We start from the raw sequence: 22,415 nt of genomic DNA on the forward strand, positions 1-22,415 counted from the left end.
TATAAATAGACCATTCAAAATAATATATTATTTTTGTGATTTATTATTGGTATGCCACATTTCTAAAATACCGCATTTATTTATTTTAAAATGAATATTAAGAAACTAAATATTTATTTGAAATTTTGAAAAATGAAAAAAAAAAACATTACGAGAATTAAAATATATATTTACATACGTTATTAGAATTAATAACAGAAATTTTAAATTTTGTGAGAATGAAAAAATGTGAGAATAAAAATCAGATTCACTAATTTATATAAATTAAAAATGTATTTACGTTTTATTTGTTTATGTCTTTATGCAATAAAATCATTATAGTAATACAATTTTGGATAAAAACCTTTATGTTCCACTTATGGTTTTTAATACGGGCATATTAGTTTTAAATAATAATATTATTACTATTTATTTTTAAGAAAAATGTTAGTGTTTTCAGTGTTGTGGATGGACACTATAAAATCATCAACCACACCAATCGATTTAAAAAATTATAAAAATATTGTTTTTATATTTATGTGGCCACGGGACAGTGTCGGTGTGTAGATCCACCTTTTCGTGCTTTAAATTTGGAGTTAAATTTTGAGTTGTATCTCGTGCCCCCATAAATAATTTTCAGGGAACTCCATAAAATAAAATATATGAAACTGAGCAGCACTAAATTAATTTTGTCCTGTGATTAATGATTAAAAATATTAATATTATTTTTCTCTCTCCCATCTATCCTCACTTTTAATATGTCGCAGTTCCGTCTTTTATTTCTCATTTTTCTTTTGTTTTTTATTTACTTTGTAGTTTCTTCCATTTTAATTATTCTACAATTTATCTTATAATTTTCATGTTATTAACATTAATTGATGCACTCAAATTTTTTTAAAAAAAAAAGGTGTTAAAAACTAAGTGACCAGAAAAATGTTAAAAAATGACAAAAATCAGACTAGTACAAAATATAATAACTGATGACAACCTCTTTAGGGACTTTCCATTAAAAGAAGTATCAACATAACACTAAGACTAAGAAATGGAAGTTGAATAAAGACTTTTAGACAAAATGTATTTTTACTTTACTAAATACATTTACATTGTTTTGTATGACAAAAATAAGGCTTGGAAACCATAGCCAATCAGCCAAAGAAGCTTGGTGAGCTAAGGGAAGCAAAGAAAGGAAGAAAGAAAGTGCTTTCTGGATTGAAAAAGCAAAGCTGATATGCTTACAGATTACAGCAGGTAGCCAACCAAACAACCCCTAACGTCCAATTTTTAAAGCACATTTTTAATGTCTTTCTTGTATGGAACGTGCAACTCATGCTTGATATCATTTCCAGCACATGTTTCTTGCCATTTCGTAGCTTGTTAGACACTTCAAAGTCATCTCTTCTTCTATAAAAGAGAGACTCTCCTTTTTGTAAATTCAACTTAAGCGATATAGTGAATTGCTGTCGAATTGAATTTCTAGCCACTTCTCTCGAGTTCAATGCTTTGTGCCAGTTTAGCACACTCATCCTCTAGCTTCCTTCCCTCTTGGAAGGCTTCCTGAGTTAGAGTAACTACATACACACTTCCAAACCTTCACCAAACAATTCATCGAACACCTACCGTGTACAGAACATCCATCAACTTCTCCCAATCCACTGCGTCATTCTACATCGAGGAGAGCTTTGCCGTGATCGGTGGAGCTGCTTTTATCAATAACACTTTGACTTTTTATATCTCATATTTTGGTATGTATAAATCTAATCTAATTAAAATGTGTCATGATAACTATGACAATTTTCACATATATTTATATATAATAGTTATATTAGTATATATAAATATACAACATACTTAATAGAAGATATGTATAAAGTATTATATTTCAAAATACAACTAAATATACATAAAATATACAAAATTATCAATATTCATAAAAGAAAATATAAAATAAATTGTTTATTTTTTGTGTTGTTCACTACAAAAAAGAAGGGCATTTATACCAGAACTATCATAATTCCAGTAGATACATACAAAGTTAACACACACATGCATCACAAAGAGAGTAGCCACCAAAAGGTACACAATTTGACGCAATCGATTGAAGCAATAACTTACCTCTACGGCAGCGACAACCCTTAATACCCTCTCTTGCGAAGCCCTTTTCACGCAGCGAAAGCCACTTCGTCACACAACCCCTGGATTAACCTCCCTCGGCAACTAGAAGCTCTGCCCACGCCGCGACACCAACCCTAATGCAGTGACAACACCTCATGACGCCGCCAAACCACCGTCGTAAAGAAAGAGGAGCTCGACAAAGTGAGAAACGATGGCAATAGGTTTTAGATTGTGAACGACAGAGGGAGACAAAGATTAGGGTAGGGGGGAGTAGAAAGCGGGGACCTGACAAATTGGGAGTGAAAGTTTGGGGGAAGCTTTCATAGAGAGAGTATTTGGGAAAATGGAAGAGGGAAATCCCAAATTCTGATTTCATTAAGTAAATGCCTATACTAACAACCAAAAGCCTTCGGTAAATTCGTTGCCCAATACCGAAGGGCAAAAGCCTTCGGTAATGACCATCTTAAATGACCGTCACGGAAATCCTTCGGTATATCAATTTTACCAACGGCCAAAAGGCCTTCGGTAATAATCCTTCGGTAATCAGCGCATTTCTTGTATTCTTCGACTTACATTTATATTTGTCGTATCCACACATACATAATACAATTATAACATATTATTATATAAATATCAAATATAGAGACAAGTTATTCAAATAAATTTTAAACATGGGAAAATATTTGTAACAAGAAAATGAATTAATTACTAATTTATAAATAATTTAATTTCAATTAAACATAATGACAAAAATCATATAAATCAAACAAATTTTGTACTAAAAACTAATATATGATCTAATTTAATATTTAAAAAGCCGAATATAATGATATGTTTCACAGATAAGAGAACCATCACATGGTATAACTTGAATATTTAGTATGATTTGAGGACAAAATACAAAATTCAAAAAAGATACAAGTTGTAAATGGAACATTTGCACAATCCCATTAGTGATCATCAAACGTCCCAACTAATGCGAGAAAGCTTCTTGTGAGATTTTTGTCCTTCAATTGCACCATTTGATAATCCTTAGAAAACTTTATTGTCAATTGTTCATAATTTGTTAGTATTAGCCTTATAATAGTAATCCACTGTACAAGTTCCATTTTTCTCAATGTAAAACAAACAGGTCAATTAAGAATTTGGACATCCCTAGATGTAATGGAACTTACCTGCAAACAAATGACCAAGAGAGTCGTCACTGTTGCCAATAAGAACCCTTGCATTGGGACCACTTGCATACCTAAGAACCCATCTTTTAAATCTTGTATGAAATTGCTAATGTTCCATTATCAACTAAAAGTACAAAAAATGAAGAATTGATGTGGTCCAAAAAAATGCAATGTACATGGAATCGAATGACCCAATAACACATTAAAACTAATTTTGGCTTAAATGTTATCTAGTGGATCAAATGTGTCGATTTGAAGCTTAAGTTTCATATTGGAATAAATAGGTCAAATGTCCCTTTGCATTTCTAGGTTCAACAATAAACAACATTAATTGTATCTTATATTTGTGACTAGGTTTGTACTTGTCATCACAATAGTAGCATAAACCATTCTTCCTTTGATTTTGCTATTTCGCAACAAAGAGTTGTTTAATGGGTGAGAAGTTTATGTTTGGATTGAATTTGTGAGGGAAAGAGGGGTTTTTGATTAATTAAGGTTTTATATGAAGGTTTTATAAAAAGACATTATACTGATTACCAATTGCATAGCCAATGTTTGGTATAATTACCCATTATTTTGCATTAGCTTGTAAGGATTGAAAGAAATTGTCATGAAAGAAAAAAGAAACAAATACTATATACAGTGTGAAATATAGGAACATGTACTGTTGATTGTGACTCCACTAGCAAAGACCTCCTCAGTTTTTCAAGTTGTTCATAACTTTCCACTAGTGTTGCATATTCATCATCCACTGACCAAGTTCTTTATAGAGATCATATCGAATAAGGGACCATGACTCTTCCCTCAATCTCAATGATGCAACAATGCATCTATACCCACAATGATCGTTAATCAAGACATCAACACATCGAGAATGTATATATGGGTGACAAATAGGATGGAACTGCTCTATCATGGGTACTATCATTCATTGCACATATTTTTCCTTAGATTGCAATTGGTTTTTCCTAGATGAAGAATATTTTTTGAGTGCAAGACGTCTACATGCTTAAAATGTGACAGTTCATGCTTTGTAGACCTTTCAGTTCGCTGAACTTTACTCTTTTGTGCACCCTTTGTCTTAACTTTATGCAATGGAGGTACCACAAATGTCATTGCAGGATAAATAATTTCAAGTAACTTTTGCTTGATGTTGACTTTACCTTCAATTTCAACCTATTTGAATCATTCTTGAACCATATAAAGTTCACGATCAATAGATAACTGGTTGAGATTCATTTTATATAATATTTGAAAAAATCAATCTAGTCCACATGATATGAACTTCAACCAAAAGAATTACCCTAGGGTCATATCGTGCTAATTCACATGCATAGGGTAGACCTACATCCGTCTCAATATGTAGCCACAACTTCCCCTAACCAATCTTATATGCTATACTCATTCCAATTCTTTAGTAATGAGTTCCAAAGCATATTTGGATACATACCTAACAAGTATTCTGTATCTGATTCCTTTAAAAGCTTCAGTCATAAGATTCATATCTTTCTTAAAGGATGTCCTTATCTTATTATATTGGAGGATAATGACGTATGAATATCATCCCAACAAGAACAAAGATCTCCCATACCGCTACCTAAAACTTCCTTAAGGCTCAAGTGAGTAGACTTAACCTTGACAGAAATGACGTCAACAATATCATAAAATATTTAACAAAAACAACTAAGTAAAATAACATTAAAACATACCTATTTGTTGTTGTGTTTTATAAATGCATAACTTTGTTTGTCCAGGCCTTTACAAAGTATGACTTACATGGAATAATCCAAATATGATTCACGTATTCAAAGAACAAAGGCCATGAATTGCAGACATACTAAAGGTGATTCACATACTCACCAAACATGGACTCTTATTCACAACCCATGACGTTTTCCCATGCTTCCATGACCACATGCTATGTCTCAACAAAATCAACTAACATTTTGCACTTAGCTTTGAGATTTTTCAGAATATGAAAACGACATATCAATTGATAAGACTCATGGAATACATTGGCAATGACATTCATCAAAGTCAAATCTTTGTCACTAACAATGACTTGTGAATCACCCTCATATGTCATAAATAAACCTCTCAACCTTTTCAAAGCTCAAATGAAATTATTTTTGTCGAAATGCAAAAGCTGTTAAGAAGGTCAATCTTGTAGATGTCACACCAACTATCTCTAGCAAGGGCAACCGATATTTGTTTGTCTTGTACGTCTAAGTTTGTTAATAGAACAAAAGAAAGAACTTCACAAGTTCTCATATTTCTTTGTATTATATTAATCCTCTCATTGAGAGTTATCAAAATCTGCACTTGTAAACCAACACTGATTGTATTTGGAAATTCTGAAGAGAATTAAAAAATTTGTATTATTTAGCTCAAGAGAGTTAAACTTTCTAGACAATTGTCTAGGATTGATACCAGAAGTGATTAAAATACTTGAATCTAAAAGTGGTTAAACTTGGACTAGTCAAGATTAATTGGGAGACCAAAATTTGTAAGAATACTCATTGTATACTAGAAGTGAGTTTTCAAACAGTATTTCTTTTAAATAAATCATATTGCAGAGTTTTAGTACACCATTTAGAGTGGTATTGAGATGGTTTATTAATTCCACACTTTTTATTTAAATTTCATGTCGAAATAATAAAGTTTAATATTTTCATTATGTTGTGATGATATTTGTATTTTTCTTAAACAATACGTGATTTTTTACTTATACGTAACATCTAAATCGAAATCGATGTGTTGTAGTTAGACATTAGGAAATTTGATAAACAGTGATTACAGATTACCAATATAATTTATTTATTTTCTCTTAAATTTATTGATATTTGGATATTGAAGATGTAAAAAGAAATGGTTGGAGGTGCGAAGAGAAACTTACTTCATGTAGGAGTGTTCTGAAAAATTTATTCCCAAATGTATTATATGTATTCCAAAAATTCCATTGCGTAAAACTAATTTTGGAATACATATTATTCGTTTTGGAACTTCTGTTCCGAGAATTGAATTCCAAAGTTTCTGTTCCGGAAATTTTGTTTCTGAAATCTTATTCCGAAAATTCTTAAATATTTTCAAAATATATATTTCGGAAATCACTTCTACACAAATTAAAATGGTTATTTTGAAAATTTGATGGAAGTATACACAGAAAAACCGTGGGAATGCAGGAAGTGAAAGCCTCATGTAGACTTTAGTTATGTAATTGGGTCGCTCTTCTCGCAGGAGTCCTCAAAACTCACTGAGTAATCATTTTTACTTGAGCCTGACAATTTTCTTATGATTTTTTCATCATAATTTATAAATTAATCTAAAAATCCCAATAACCTTTTAGTGTGAAAATTATTAACACAGAACATAATAAAGAATACATGCTTGACATCTATCCAGAGCACGACAAAGTGATGGCTCAATTAAAATGTCATATCTTCAATTTGTTAGTTATTTGTTTTATGCAATGGATAAATGTAGTGAGGTATAGGATAAATAAAAGAAGAGTGAAAATATAGATATAAATATATAATAGAAAACAGAACAAAGTTACAAGACACACCATTCGCATAAGAAGTAACAGAGGCAGGAAGATGACCAAGAAAGTCATCACCTCCAATTACCACTTTACACACTCACATAGCACAGATTCAAGAACAGAATTACGTGCTAAATTTATTCTTCAACTCTCTTTTTTCACATCACAGACAAACACTGTTCTCACACCAGAGAACATAACTCATTCACTCTTCCATGCGGATCAAACACCTTATTCCCTCCCCTTTCAGCATAAGGTCAAATGCCGTGTTGATCTCTGAGAATGGCACACTGTGAGTGATAAGTTTCTCCAGTTCCAGCTCCTGCATTATCATTAAAACTCATTCTCATTTCATGCACAAATTATTCAACAATCTTCAACTTACTATTTCATATTAATAGATGACTAAATACATTATCTAGTTCTATGATTACCTTGTTCAGGTACTTCTCCACAACACCAGGAATATCAGTGCGGGGTTTGAAGTGGCCATAGAAGGTACCCTTCAGAGTTCTTCCTTCCATGAACTTCATGGGATGAGTTTTGAATTCAGCATCCTTGTGTGGAACACTAACAAGTACAGCAACACCCCAACCCTGACAAGAAATATTTGAAGTTCATGTTTAATTACAATATCAACTTCATACAGATGTAGCTAGAAACAAGAATAATAGCTCTGGAGTCTGGAAAATACATCATGAGTGCATTCAAATGCTGAGATCGAGGCTTGGATGCTTCCAGTGCATTCAACAGCACGATCGACTCCTCCACCAGTCATTTCAGCAATTACCTTTAGTGCCACATCTCAGCAAGATAGAGAATTAGTCTATGAAATGAAGAATATTTAAATGAAGTGAAAGTTGGAACTACTTGTCTGCATAGTCTGAACTAACCTGTTGAACTGGTTTGTTGTGCTCTTTGGGGTTCACAAAGTCAGTGACCCCAAATTTTTTGGCTGACCAAGAATAACAATGTAATTAGACATTTCATATACTTAAATCTGAATCATAATTAAATGGACAAAATTTATACTATTCTCTATTTAATAATTCTTTAAGGCACTACCTGTCAAGGTAAAAACTATAACACTAGTTAAGGAACAATATCACAAACACTTAAAAGGCATCATTCACATCTATGTCTTGTCCTAATTGAATCTACCTTGTTCAAACCGACTGGAGAGTAAATCAACCCCAATGATTCTCGATGCACCAGAAACCCTTGCTCCTTCACAGGCCTAGAATGCAGAGTACAAGGTAAGAACTGTAGCCATTATAGTTTTCTACATTATTGCAGGAAAAAAAGAAGCAGTGAAGGATATATAACATACAGAAAGACCAACAGCTCCCAAACCAAAGACAGCAACAGTATCATTAGGCTTTGGTTTTGCAACATTTACAGTAGCACCAAAACCTGCATGTACAAAATTGATACACATTAATAAATTCCACATTGTTAGCTTTATAAGTTTAAAGTGTAGAATTATGTGGTTCCACAAAACACAAAATTATTGAATTTAAATTCTCTAGAGTTTTTACTACTATTCCTATGCGGAATTTGATGTGGTAACTAAAAACTTGACAGAGAATATGAAGTTGAAATTAGTACATATCTGACAAACCTGTGCAAAATCCGCAACTGACAACACAAACTTTGTCAAGTGGGGCAGCAGGGTTGATCTTGGCAACACAGCCAGCATGAAGAACAGTGTATTCACTGAATGTGGAGGTTCCCAGAAAGTGGTAAATGGGTTGTCCATTTTTGGAGAACCTTGTTTTGCCATCACTCAGCATAACTCCTCTGTCACTGTTGATCCTTAGCAGCTCACACAGGTTGCTCTCTTCCGATTTGCAATATTTGCATTCCCCACACTCCCCAGTGAATATTGGGAGTGCATGATCTCCTGGTTTCAGATCGGTCACACCCTCACCCACGCTCTCCACAATCCTAGTTCATTCATTCGTTCACATAACCACCATCAAATCTGTTAACTTTTCATTTTTCTTCATAAGATTTATAATAAACATGGTCCAATAACACTATTTTAACCACTGCTTTCGTTCTTGTTACACATTTTAGATCAATGAATTAAACCCAAACATCTGTCAAAAACAAATGAAATTTAAAGACATGATGAACTTACTAGAAAAATTGTAACTCTTTTAATGTGAAAACCGTGTATACATCTTATCATCGTGTCTTATCTTTATTCGTATCCACTAAAAATATATTTATTTAGTTAATTATCACTTGAGAAATAGTTTCAACGAATGTAACATCATACCCTGAAGCTTCATGACCTAAAATACGAGGAAACAGCGGATTCTGACCCTGAAAAGCAAAACGAAACAGACATAAATACTAGCAGACAGAAACACCAACAGTCAATTCATAACTTGTAACGTAAGATTTAGTACATCTTTATTTTAGTACCTTAAAATAGATCTTTTCAATAAAATAAATAAAAGTATACACAATTTCTTTTAAGTTAAATTCATCTTGAGTTTTAAAATTACATTTCAAGATTATAAATAGGTTCAATAATTTAATTATGTTGTATAAAAAAAATTGTTACATGCGGAGTTTTAAATCAAATGCTAAATAATAAAAAATCTTTTTATTTATTTTAAGAGTGTTTATTTTTTTTGTCCATAGTTAAATACAAAATTAATCAGAATATAATTTTATAAACTCTTTGTATTAAAGTGAAAATTATAAGAATACAGTGAAAGTGTTATGAAATAATAAGATCGATACAAAATAAATTGAAAACCCATACAATTACAATAACATAAAACAAGTTTTGAGTGAATGAATATCTTAATCATTGAGGTCTAAAGTTGCTTTTTTGAGAGGGTATGTCCTACTTTTCACTCCGAATAATTATCCATTGCATGTGACGATTTGCCACGTTTCGCAATCATTGTCGCCCACGTGCTCAAATTTAAGATATGTCAAAAATGTTTATTTTTTTATAACAAAGGTGAGATAGATTTTATTGATTACTTGCTTTGACTTTGAGAAGCTGGTTTTGGGATTTTATAGATCTAAGAAATAATAGTAGAAAAAGAAAATGAAAAAGAGAAAGAGTTACCTTAACATCCCACCAGTAAACATCAGTACGGCAAAGGGAGTTGAAGAGGATTTTCAAACGCACTTCACCTTTCCCAGGTGGTGCCACTTCTATGGTCTCTATCGACAATGGCTTCTCTGGTTCCCATGCCACCGCAGCTGCATTTCACATAAAACTAAACTAAATATATTGTATCCAACTTTTTAATAACATCTTATTTTTAGTTGATATATAGTTTTTAATACATCTTTTCACATATATTTCAAACATAAAATTAAATATTTATGAATAATTTTATGGATGATATAATAACATCAACAAAATTCATTAGAATAAATTTTGATATTGTATCAAAAAGTTAGTGTAAGTATAATTTATCATTTTTTCAGAATCAACTTCAAAAGTGAGAAATTGTCTTCACTATTTATAGTATTTTACTTATTATTTGACATTTAAAAAAACATAAATACACAAATATTATAATCTTAAGATATATCAAAAGACAAACTCCATAGTCATAAATTTTGGCTTTACAAGACTCATTATTAAAAAGATGAGAAAGTTTGAAAAGTTATAAATAAACTCACTTAAACACATATTATAATGTTTCAGTTTAAATCTCTCCACACTGTTGACTAAAAGAGTTTCATCCTCTAGATGTTTCTATTTATTTTAATATTTTATCTTATACAATACATTCTCCAGCATAGAGTTTTCTCAATTATATGACAACTTTTTCCTGATAGTAAAATTTAGTTATTAATTTGATTTCTGCACTTTCATCGTCTTTGAACATTTTTACATCAATAATATATCAAAACCAACACCAAAACTCAGAATAAAATTAAAAGAACTAGATTAAAAGTTAACCAAAGTAATGATTTTGCCATATTATTATTTGGTTTCAAGAAAAAAATGAGAACCCTAACTTCACCCAGAGAAGCACATTGAAGAAAACAGAAATGGAGATGGCTCACCTCTGCACCTGATGACTTTACCAGCAGTAGCAGACATGGCTTCGATTTTTTTTTTTTCGAAGAGGAATTAATTAAGTATTGAAAACTTGAGGATGATTTTGCATTGAAGATGTATACTCTATTTATAGTGGAAAAAAGTTGGAATTTTGTACCAAAATATACTATAATTGAAAAGGAATGTGCATTATATCAGACAATTGTTGGCCCACATCAAGCTATGATGAGAATGGATAAGAACTTCAAGGACGATTCTCTTTGATTATGTTTCACAAATTATTATTATAGTTGTTCTAGAAATTTAACCAAGTTTAAAATAGATGAGTTTAAAAATATTTAAGCATGTTGTAAAAAAATACACAAATTATAAATTTATTTAAAGTATAACATTATAGCTTAATTATACACTTTAGATAATTTTAATTTAATTAGTAGAAAATATTTTTTTATCCAACATCGTTTAAAGTTTCTTCTAAGATGTCCCACCAAAAAGATAAGTAAAAGTTGATTAAATTCAAACTGGGACACTGTTGAAATAATTCGACTTGATGTTTAACATAAGTTACCTCCAACTATTTAGTTAAGTAGAAACTATATTTGTTTTTCTTATATAAGATATCTTAAATTAATTAAGTATTATCAGATGGAAAAGTATAGTTGACAGCTAGATCAACTAAGTTTATTGGACAAAACTACTTCATGGGAAAAATCTATATTTACTTCAAATTATAATAATTTTATGATGACAAATATAGCAAACCATTCAAAATATCATTGTTTAAAGTATTTATAATAAACGTCATCAAATTTATTATAAAAATTATCCATAAGTTGTCCGTGTATTAAATCTTTACCTTATTAATGCATTCTAAATAAATTGAAAGATATATATAGACAAGAGGAAAACTATTTTTAAGATTTGTCAAAGTATGTAATATAATTTTAAAGTAATTTAAATTTAGTATATGTTAACACATGTATTATTTATATAAAACTTAACGATAATATAAGTTATTATAAATTTTAATTATATAAAATAAAAATGTATCGTATATATTACACAATCTAAAATACATGTTTTAATTTTTCTGGCAAAAAAGGGAAACTACATACATGTTTAATATAAGTCTAAATATGTTTCAATCCTCTTTAAATATCATAATTTTTTTTTCTTTTTTTATTTAAAAAATATTATATTTTTTTTCTTTTCCCATATTCTGCGAGTTAAGTTCATTTGTGATCACACAAAAGCTAAAGAGGGAGTAAATAAAGATTTTGAATTTTTAAATTGTTAATAAAATATTTGGAAGTATAATTGATAATAAAATGATAACAATCAATTATTCATATAAAAAGCTATAAAGCAATTATGCAGCAGGCGACAAGAGAAGATGAGAGACAGAAATCATACCCTATTCAATGATGAAGCTGCTAACAAAGCTAAAGTTAAATCATCGCAAACAAAATATCCCTGTCAAATTTTGTTCTGTCGTTACAGTAAATGAACCAGTTTTTGTTTAAAGCAGTAAGAAACGTGCAAAACAAATTAACTTCTGAATTAATGAGTCCGAAAGTGGCAGAAAGAATCTCACAGTTTAAGGAACTGGACACAAGAAAATGGAATCAAACAAAGTTGCCTCTGCTCTTAGCTAAGACTATTCTCATACAACAACCTCATATGCATGGTTATATATGGATACTACAAGATGAAATCAATCAAACTTGGCTATGATCTTATCTAAACCTATCCATCGAACAACCATAAACTATGCATGGATATATATCTATACACTTTCTTTATATGAATGACATGGATCATTACCCTTATCCTTTTCTTAGGTTAAAAAATTATTATCCAAATCACTAGTACAAAAGCAACATACAACGTCGAATATTTTTGGCCTTTCACGTCGAATTCGAGATCGACGTCATATCGAAAGACGTTAAATTGACGACGAACATAAAACAATTCGAAGTTAATCAAATTAACGTCAAATTTTGTCAATATTCGACGTTAATCATTTTTTTTAATTAATTGTGATCCTTTCTTACAACTCTACGAGACCTGTAACGCAGAAAAACAACAAATTTTAGTTTTTGATATTTTATAAAGCATGAACTATGAACGTGTAGTGTAATATCAACAACAAACAATAACAAACAATAAACAAGTTCAATCAAACAACTACAACAAACAAGTTCAATCAAACAAAAACAACAAACAAGTTCAAAAGAAAAACAAATAAGTTCTTCAAAACGAAAAACGAAAACTAAGCTTCAAAAGTGGGTTCGTCGAAATAAAGTATTGTCACCGGTGAGAGAGAAAACAGAATGCGCCTAAGAAGGACAAGAACACGAAAATAATCGGTCAAAACAAACGAAAATCATACTTAAAATAGTTAATTAACATGCATTTGTAACAAATGAAAGAAAGATTACATGTGATGGTCGTCAAACTTTGTTCAAAAAAGTTTGAGCAGAGAAGAGTATCACGCGCTAAGATAAAGTGAATAAATTTTCAATCTCCCGCTCAAATTTTTATTGAATTCACTAACCTTTTAAGGTCTAATGTTGGGGTATTCGATGTTATATATCCTTTTGACGTATAATTCTAGCGAATTTGACATCATACGTAAATACATTTTCACCTTCGGACCAAACATTTTCGCAAAATTTACCCAATATAACAAATTGACGTTAAATTACAAATCTAAACGTCGTATAATAATTGCATTTATTTACAAAAATGTCACCGATCATTTTTAACGTTGGTTATTCAGTGGTTGAACATTGAACACGTGACGTTATACGCTGTTTGCACTAGTGAATATAATAGAAGTTTACACAAACACACATAAGGATGAGTTGATATTTTAAAATTATTCATACACACGCAAGAAAGACAACAAATAATATTGATTTATCTATAACTCACTATGTTTAGTTCATCTTTAAGAAACTTCTCAAAGATTATCTAATCAAAACTTAATTACAAATGAGTACACACAAACCATTATTCCTCCTTAATCTCCTCTTAAAATTTAGAACTTGAGTATTATTTACTAATTATTCCTTACTACATAAGATAAGATAACAAGATTAACTTATAGAGATAGGATATAAAAATAATTCTTACATGTGGGTAACTTTATGGAAGGATAAAAGGTTTCACATTTCCCATAAAGACTAAATCAGACTCAAACTTAGAATATTAGCACTTTGTGACATTTTTTTATGATGAGTTCTTGGTGCTTTGGCCAATATATTGACTTCAAGAAAATTATTGTTTATTGGTGTTATAGTTAGTGATGATATTTGTTTATGCTTGATTACATAATCACAATTTTTTTGTGTTGATACGACTTTATATATTCTTGGATTTTATTTCCAGAGCTTAGTATATATATAAAGTTGCATATTGTAAATAAGGAAACAATGCATAAATATATAAAAGATAGAAGCATTTGGACGTTGAGGTTGATAAGGTTGATTCACATTTTTAAAACATTTCAAAAGATAGATATTTTGAACGTTATTGAAATCATAAATTTCCTTTGGACGTTGAGGCAATGTATTAAGCTTATATAAGCAAATATAAATTTTGCACATTATCTTTGATTTTGTGTAAAATAACATTTGTCATTACAGATTTAGTCCAAACATTGATTATTAAAATCCAATTATATATATATATATATATATATATATATATATATATATATATATATATATATATATATATATATATATATATATATATATATATGGGTTTGCTAACGCGCGTACGCCCTATTTTTTCAGTTGGTATATTTTAGTAATGTGTATCGGATTTTAGTAGACAAAAATACCCTATATATATCATGGATTCTAACTTTTAAGGTTAAGGATATTTTAATAATTTTCATTCTCAGAAAAAAAAAAAAAAAGAAACCCCAAACCCTTATTCACCTTTGTCATTCCTCTCAACCCTTTCTCTCTCATCTCTCTCACTCCAACTGTCATCTCTACTGTAGTTCCAATTGAAAAAATCAGAAACACTTGCTTAACCCTAATCCACCTTCTTCACTTATCCAATTTGTTTCTCTCTCATCTCCATACTATCCTTCACCCACACACAACAATCTGTGACACCGCAATTTATTGCTCTTGCTCTATTCGTTCATTTGTTTTTCATTTTAATAACAAAATAATTGATGATGTTGATGTTGATTTTTGATTGGAGGACTGTGTTATATATTTTCCCTTCTTATTATTATTAAATTTCATTTTTAAATTAAGACACGGCAGGGATGACAAAGAAAAGGTTGAAGTGAGAGAGATGAAAGAGAAATGGTTGAGAGGAATCACAGAGGTGAGTAAGAGTTTCGGAGTTTCTTTTTTGTTTTGATAATGAAAATTATTAAAATAACGTTAACCTTAAAACTTAGAATCCATTATATATAAGGGTATTTTTGTCTAACTAAAACCTGATACACATTACTAAAATGTACCAACTGAAAAACAACTAAAAAACAGGCGTATGCGCGTTAGCAAACCCCATATATATATATATATATATATATATATATATATATATATATATATATATATATATATATATATATATATATATATATATATATATTATTCATATAACTCAAATTAACATACTGAATTTCTTAAAATTATATACATAAATATACAATCCATTTTCTATATACTTTTATATTTATATTTATGTCCCTATCACATTCTTCACGCATATAAACAAGATCTTATCAAATAAATTGTAATTAACTTTCCTTACTGAGTAATCCAAAATATCAGTGCCTGACTCCATTTTCCATTAACTACAACCCCAAGAGAAGAAGAGAAGAGAAATGAATTTCTAGATATTCAACCATTACCCAAATCAATAATTATCTTACTTTTTATCTTACTACCTCCTCGAAAGTATAATATGATAACACAACAATAATTGAATTATTTTTATAATTTAGAGAGAGTTTAGATAAAGTGAAGTTTAAAAAGATTAACACAATAAAAAAAATATTATAACATTTTTTTGTCTATTTAAAATTTATTTCTATAAAATACCAAGTCTTACCACTCTTCAATAATGTTTAAAAACTAATTCAATTAAAGAGTCAAAGTTAGGTTAACGTAATTTGGTTACTATATATATAAATATAAATTTTAAGTTTAAATATAGTTTCCTTTATTTAAAAATATATAAGAATTTATCCATTTTTTAGAATGTAATAATAATGATAATAGTAAAATAAGGAATAGAGTGACGGTTGATTTGGATATGGACTTATTAGGTAAATTACATAAAGCATTAGATAACTTTGTAATTGATATTTGATAGTGCGTTGAAACTATTGACATAGTTTGTTTCACAAGAGAGGTTTGCATATAGTTATCTCACCTTTCATCTTTTTGTTTCAGTGTTGATTTTATTTAGATATTTTATCCATTATTCATGCTGACTAAATTAATTATTTAGAAAACTTCTATCAAAATCACTTTATAAGTGTAATTATCAGAACGAGTTTAAAGTTTTTAAATAAAAAAAAAATAGTTAGAAGGATTATTTGATACGGAAAATATTCATTCTTAGAGATAAAGTAAAAGGAAAAAGCAGTTCAATTATTGATTCAAACAAGAAAAAAAATCAAGTTAAGCTCGTAATCGACTTTGAATTGATATCTTAGTAACCATGAAATTTTTTCTTTTAATCATTGTTTACAAAACTCAAATTTACTTATTTCTGATCTTCTCTCATTTAAAGAAATTCAGTCCAATTTCACTCAAATTAATAATAATAAGGATATATCTTGTTATATTTTAAACTAATGAAAATAAGAAAAGAGAAAAAGGAATTTGAAACTGCAAGTTTTTTACTAAAGTTGAGAAGAAAATTTCACTAAGAGATAATAGCTAGTAATTTTTTAATTGAAAGTAGATATAAAAAACTCAAGATATGAACTGGTAGAGCTTCATATTATTTTTATAAAATAGTTTTATTTTGTTATCTAAATCTAATTAATTAGATTAATTAAATCGTATGGATAAATATATTTTATTACTTTTATCTTTAGAAAAAGAGGATTTAACGTGACATGTAGGTGGTGACATTGGCTTTTTCTATCCGTTGAATTTTGGTGTCGCGCGTGGTAGTCTTGCATTGCATTCTTTCCAAGTGTTGCTAATTTATAGGTTTTACCTAAGTGGCTAGATAGCTTCAAGTAGGTTTTATAATCCAATTTTTCATTTTTTAAATATAAAATTTAGTGTTATATCTCATAATTTATTAGGAAAAGTACATGGTATGTTTTTGTTTTTTTAAATATGATACTTGTTTTTACCATAAATTGGAGCCACGAGTGTATTTGAATGTTTTTAGTGAATGATTGAATTATATGAAAAGATTCACCTATAAAAAATGCTTCAATGCTTAAATCAGTAAGAGTTTCAGATCAATCTAAGTGTATGAGTGAATACTAGAAAACGTGTTACCTCTGAGAGGAGTAACATATATTTAAAAGGTTTTTGAGTCCTTATGAAATATATTGCAAAATCTAGAATATCAACTGGATATAAGATAAATTAGTAAGATAATAACAATAATGTATTATAAAATCAGATTAACCATATATTTTGTCGATATATGTTATAAGGAGATATTTACGATATCAATATATCATATAAACAAACTACTAAGATTTGATCATATATTCTATTAATATACGGTAATTGATCCAACAAATATTTTTGTTAATATTAATTATTTTACAAAAAATGCTGAATGGGTTTGAAGTATATTGGTTGGACCGAGTAGGCACAATACTTAAAATAAAACCTTAAATCAAAATTCTTTCCTTTCACAAGTAATAGGTTCAAGGTATACAATATGCATAGATCAACGGTACACATGAAAAATAATGAACTACATTTGTAGTGTTAAAAATATTTATGTGCATCACAAGATATTACAAGTTTTCGGAATAAATTTATAAAAAAAAATCACTTAAGATCATATTACTTTCACTTAGATGGTTACTTTTCTCCTTATTCACATGTATTTTCCCTTCTTATGATTCTTTATTAATAAAAGTTCATGACTTCCTACATAAACTTTATTCAGTAAAACTTGTGATAAAAGATTTTTTTATGAATAAAATGTATGTATAAAATCTTAAAATACATATTTTAATTTTTATTTACTTTTATTGATGTTTGAAATTTTGAATTAAACTTACATCCTCATACATCCTTTCATAAAATATATCAAGTTTTCTTACATAGCTGAATGTATATCCTGTAAAGACTCCATAAGCACTCCAAATGCTTCATGCTTTCAACTTCTAAAGTACTCGTTACCTTTAAAGGTACTCGTCCTCTCCAAGCTGGATAGGAGTTCTGATGCTTAAGTCAGTTTAATATATTAGTAAACAATAAATGCGGTAATTAATGAACATAATTAATGTAACTAGTAGGATATGCTATTTATAGTACTGTTTATGGGTCCTAATCTAGATGGACCTGAGCCACAAGACTTAATTACATGTTAATCTTGTGTTAATTTCCTCCTTAGCGTAATTGTGAACTATCCTGGTCCTGGTTGAATGGGTGTGGGTCAGGTACATGTCGTCTTAGTAAGTCAACATGTCCAAGTAAGTCCTTGAACATATACGATACATCAAACATATTAAAAATTTAAGTGAGTTGAAATAGAAATAAACACCTATATATTAAGTAATATATGAGAAAAAGATATATAAATTCTTTACATTAAATTTTTTGGTTAAACCATAATATATATTTTTCTATTTATTTTATTAGTATTGTTCTTACAAGAGTTGAGATAACACATTTCCTCTTGTTTTCTTTCATAGTTGAGAAATCTAATATCTTTTGGGTAATGGATCTTGTTAATGTGTTTGTAAAAAATACTTAAGTCAATCACATATTTTATGAGCAATAAATATTATTGAATGTGATAACGTATCTATAAAATGTCAATTTATTTATAGAGTTTCGATGAACTTTCACGTAGTTGAATCTACATTAGAACAATTAATACATCTTAATGGTCAATTATCATTTGATTAGTGGAGTTAGAAGTGTAATCTTATTTACTTCTCAATCCTAAAGATTATCACTTAAGGTTGTCAAGTTGTATATGGTTTTTTTACCCAAGGACCTCTTAGCCTAAATGAGGGTAAGTCGATAACCTTTTTCAAGAAGTGATATTTTGAAAGAAAATTTTTCCAAGGTTACCTTGGAGTATTATAAAAAGGTGATGGGTCATTCTTAACCCCCTTGTTTTTTCTAAGATCCATGTAGTGGCTAGGTGCATAAAATTCATTTTGTTACTATAGGTTAACCATGTTTTTAGTGGGATTAAAAGTTTAGTCTTATTTTAATTTTTAGTCATGATGATTATCACTTTATATAGTTGGGATGTCGGCGATTCTTCGTCCTAGTATCTCTCGAACTAAATAGAAAACAAAATATTAAATCACCATAATACAAAATATTTCTTTAACATATTAATATCGAATGACGAAAAACCACAAAGTACGCTTCTTCATCCTCTTCTCTAATCTTCTATTTTTTTCTTTTCTCTTGCTTTATATTTTCATGCTTTTTATAATAATCATTTTAAAAATTATATCTGAGGTAGTTATTTCTTAATCGCACTAAACTTTTTATTCTCATGATTTAAGACTTAAGTAATTTGTAGGTGTTGCATAAAATTAGCAAAGCTTGATGTTTAAGCAATTTCTCGTAGTTTCTAGAGCAAGGTCATAAGAATTAGGTTTGGAACAATGAAAAGAATGGGCCACCATCGACTACAATGTCGAGAAAGGTGAATGGATGTTGTAAAAAGCTGCTTTATGTCCCTTCACCTTTTCAATTAAGATTAATTCCTATGTTTGAACACAGTCACTTGTAAAATAGAAAATGAATCCAACGTTGGTTGATTAATTAGTAGTTAACTCACTTTTAATATTACATGTCCTATATTTGAATGATGTTTAGTTAAGACGATGAATTATTCTTTATCATTAAAAAACAACACCAGTGAGTATTCAAATTCATCTCTAGAGGTCTATAATTTGTAAAAAAAGTAAATTACGTTATATTGGATAAGGTTTATTAAACAAGGTTAATTAAATATTGAATTTTTCAAAAACCAGTCTAATCTTATGATATATATAGTTGAGTCTTTTTAAAATGTTGATAGGGAGTTTCAGCTTTTAATTTTTGGTGAGGGATATGGAGACTTCTTCCATCTTGTAAAAAGCTAAGGATGATGCTTGGAAACCTTAGAGGCTTGGTTATACCTCTAATTGTAGTTGAGAAATGACTATCTTACTAATTTCATTATAGTTAGTCATATCCATAAAGTAACTCTTCATTATATAGTAGTGAAATACGTAAAGAATACTAAAAAAAGGTAGGTGGGTGGGGGTGGAGAGGAGAGGAGAGGGGTTAAATAGTATTAACCGAAAACTTTTTGCAATCTTTTTAATATAGTATGTTATCGAGCTTTGAAGTTTTCTTTTAAAAGCTTAGACGCTCGACTTGATAAATATTAATAAACGATAATAGTTTTTATCGTGCTATTCAAAATATATACTGCAACATTTTGTAAGAACTTCCTTTTAAGAAAAGTAATCGTTTAGCTTAGAAGATTCTTGTATTTGGAAATAAAATACAACTGCAAGCTTTTATAAGATGATCGTTTAGATGAGAGAAGAGATAATTACAGATGTATTTTTATATTGGTTCACTCCAACTGAGCTACGTCCAGTCTCTTTCGCAAATGGTTCCACTATAATATTCACATGATTACAACTGAGTATTCTCATCACTCCTAGTCTGAGTATTAGAACCACTATTGGTACGTAGCGAACCTTGCCAATATTTCCTTTGAGTATTCGCACCACTCCTCGTACTAGACTATCGCACCTAGATTTCCTTTGAGTATTCGCACCACTCCTGGTACTAAACTACTACACCTAGATTTTCTTTGAGTATTTGCACCACTCCTGGTACTAGACTACCGCGCCTAGATTCCTTAACTCAAACTGAGTTCAGTTGTAAATGTTTTAATTCTCTTTAGAATTGTAATCAACGATTGCTTACAAGTTATTCAGACTATGACTCTTACAGAGAGGATGTAAATACAATACAAATCAGTCTAAACACCTGTAGGTGTTTCTCTCTTTTCTCTTACAAAGTAAGCAATACAATATGAAGCTCGAGAGTATTTCTTTTTCTTTTTGCTCTTCTCTTCTCTTCTCTTTTTCTCTTTTACATCTCAAATATATTCTTTTTCTTGAGCTCTTTCTTCTCTTCTATTTTGAATGCTTTTAGGATGGATATTTCGTTGTAAACTTTTCACTTGACTATCCTCTTAAGCTATCCTCTTGATTTTTCTTCTGAAGGCTCTTCTATTTAAAGAGTTCATGAATATATGTCTGTTAAACTTGAGCTTTTAACCTTGATACTCATGTTTTCTATTTCTTCATACAGGAGCCGTTGGGTAAGTCAACTTGTGAGAGAAGACATGTTTTTTCAGTATTTTGCTTGAAGTAGGTTGTACGTTCTTTTTAGGCATGACTTGAAGTGAAGAGCATTCTATGAATACCTCCTTTGTATCTAACGTCCACTTTTGATATTTAATCTATAATTTTGTGGATGTGTGTAGAATAACTTATTTGCAAAGATTAAAGTAAATTGTGCATGCAATAGATAATCTTTTCTTATCACATTTGTTGTTTTTGAACGTTGTACATTTAATGTCATTTAATACTTGCTCAGAACAATAAAGTGATTTTTGTTTTCCTACCGTTAGGTAGCTTTTGACAATTAAACTATTTTCTAAAGATACCAATTGTTGTATAAAAACTTTGTCGTTTGGACAAAGTGTTGTTTAAGCTCATGGTATCGTTTAGCTAAGTAAACACTTCTTTCATATTTCTATCTTCTTAGACAGATAGCGTGTAGCTTGTTTCAAGCTTTCTTTTATATTTTAATCTTGTGTCTTTTAGTTTGTTTTGTCAAGGACATCGTCTTGACTTGTTTTGTTTTCGAGAACTAAGCTGAATACCTTTTTCAGATATGATAAGAATCAAGCATTTAACTCTAACTCTCTTAGACGCTTTAGATGTAATATCATTTAGCCTTACGTCTGAGTGTTTTGACCTAAATGTCTTTCTATTTCTTAAGAACCTAAGTGTTTTCCTAACCTTTTGTTGGGGATTCAGGTTGTAGGTTTTCTATGTTGGGGATTCAAATTCTAAGTCTTGTGTTTTCACCCTAAGTTGTTTTTAGATTATTTTTCCATTTTAATGTTATTCGATTAAAATTCAAAACATGAGAGCGTTTTACATGCATAGAAAATTTTGTCTTAACAAGTAGATCAACTGGGTCTTATCGATGGTTAGGCCATAAACATTAGAATTAGGGTCAAATTTGAGAATAGAAAAGTATCTAATATTTGGTGATGCTTCTCACTAGGCGTTGGGGTTGACCAATCTTGCCTAGTTCAAAAGCTTTTTTAG

General features: G+C 29.6%; 1 protein-coding gene across 1 annotated transcript; it reads right to left on the reverse strand.

Annotated features, from left to right (window-relative positions):
- Positions 1–6,776: 6,776 nt before the first annotated feature.
- LOC124842241 (alcohol dehydrogenase 1-like) lies at positions 6,777–11,018 on the reverse strand. The gene is made up of 10 exons (XM_088101559.1): positions 10,858–11,018; positions 9,902–10,038; positions 9,092–9,138; positions 8,429–8,754; positions 8,138–8,220; positions 7,969–8,044; positions 7,701–7,762; positions 7,502–7,597; positions 7,242–7,403; positions 6,777–7,129 (listed from the first exon to the last, which is right to left on the reverse strand). The coding sequence occupies exons 1-10, from the start codon at positions 10,892–10,894 to the stop codon at positions 7,013–7,015; spliced, it is 1,143 nt and encodes a 380-aa protein (XP_087957685.1). The 5' UTR covers positions 10,895–11,018; the 3' UTR covers positions 6,777–7,012.
- Positions 11,019–22,415: the final 11,397 nt, after the last annotated feature.

The sequence above is a fragment of the Vigna umbellata genome, chromosome 1 (genome assembly GCF_029865625.1).
Source record: "Vigna umbellata cultivar VRB3 chromosome 1, Vumbellata_1.0, whole genome shotgun sequence".
Lineage (NCBI taxonomy): Eukaryota > Viridiplantae > Streptophyta > Magnoliopsida > Fabales > Fabaceae > Vigna > Vigna umbellata.

Coding starts and splice junctions, on each gene's coding strand:
- LOC124842241 (XM_088101559.1), bottom strand. CDS start 10,894: ATGTCTGCTACTGCTGGTAAAGTCATCAGGTGCAGAG. Junction 8,045..8,137: donor TGGGAGCTGTTGGTCTTTCT/GTATGTTATATA, acceptor TCTGCATTCTAG/GCCTGTGAAGGAGCAAGGGT. Junction 7,763..7,968: donor CTCCAGTCGGTTTGAACAAG/GTAGATTCAATT, acceptor ATTCTTGGTCAG/CCAAAAAATTTGGGGTCACT.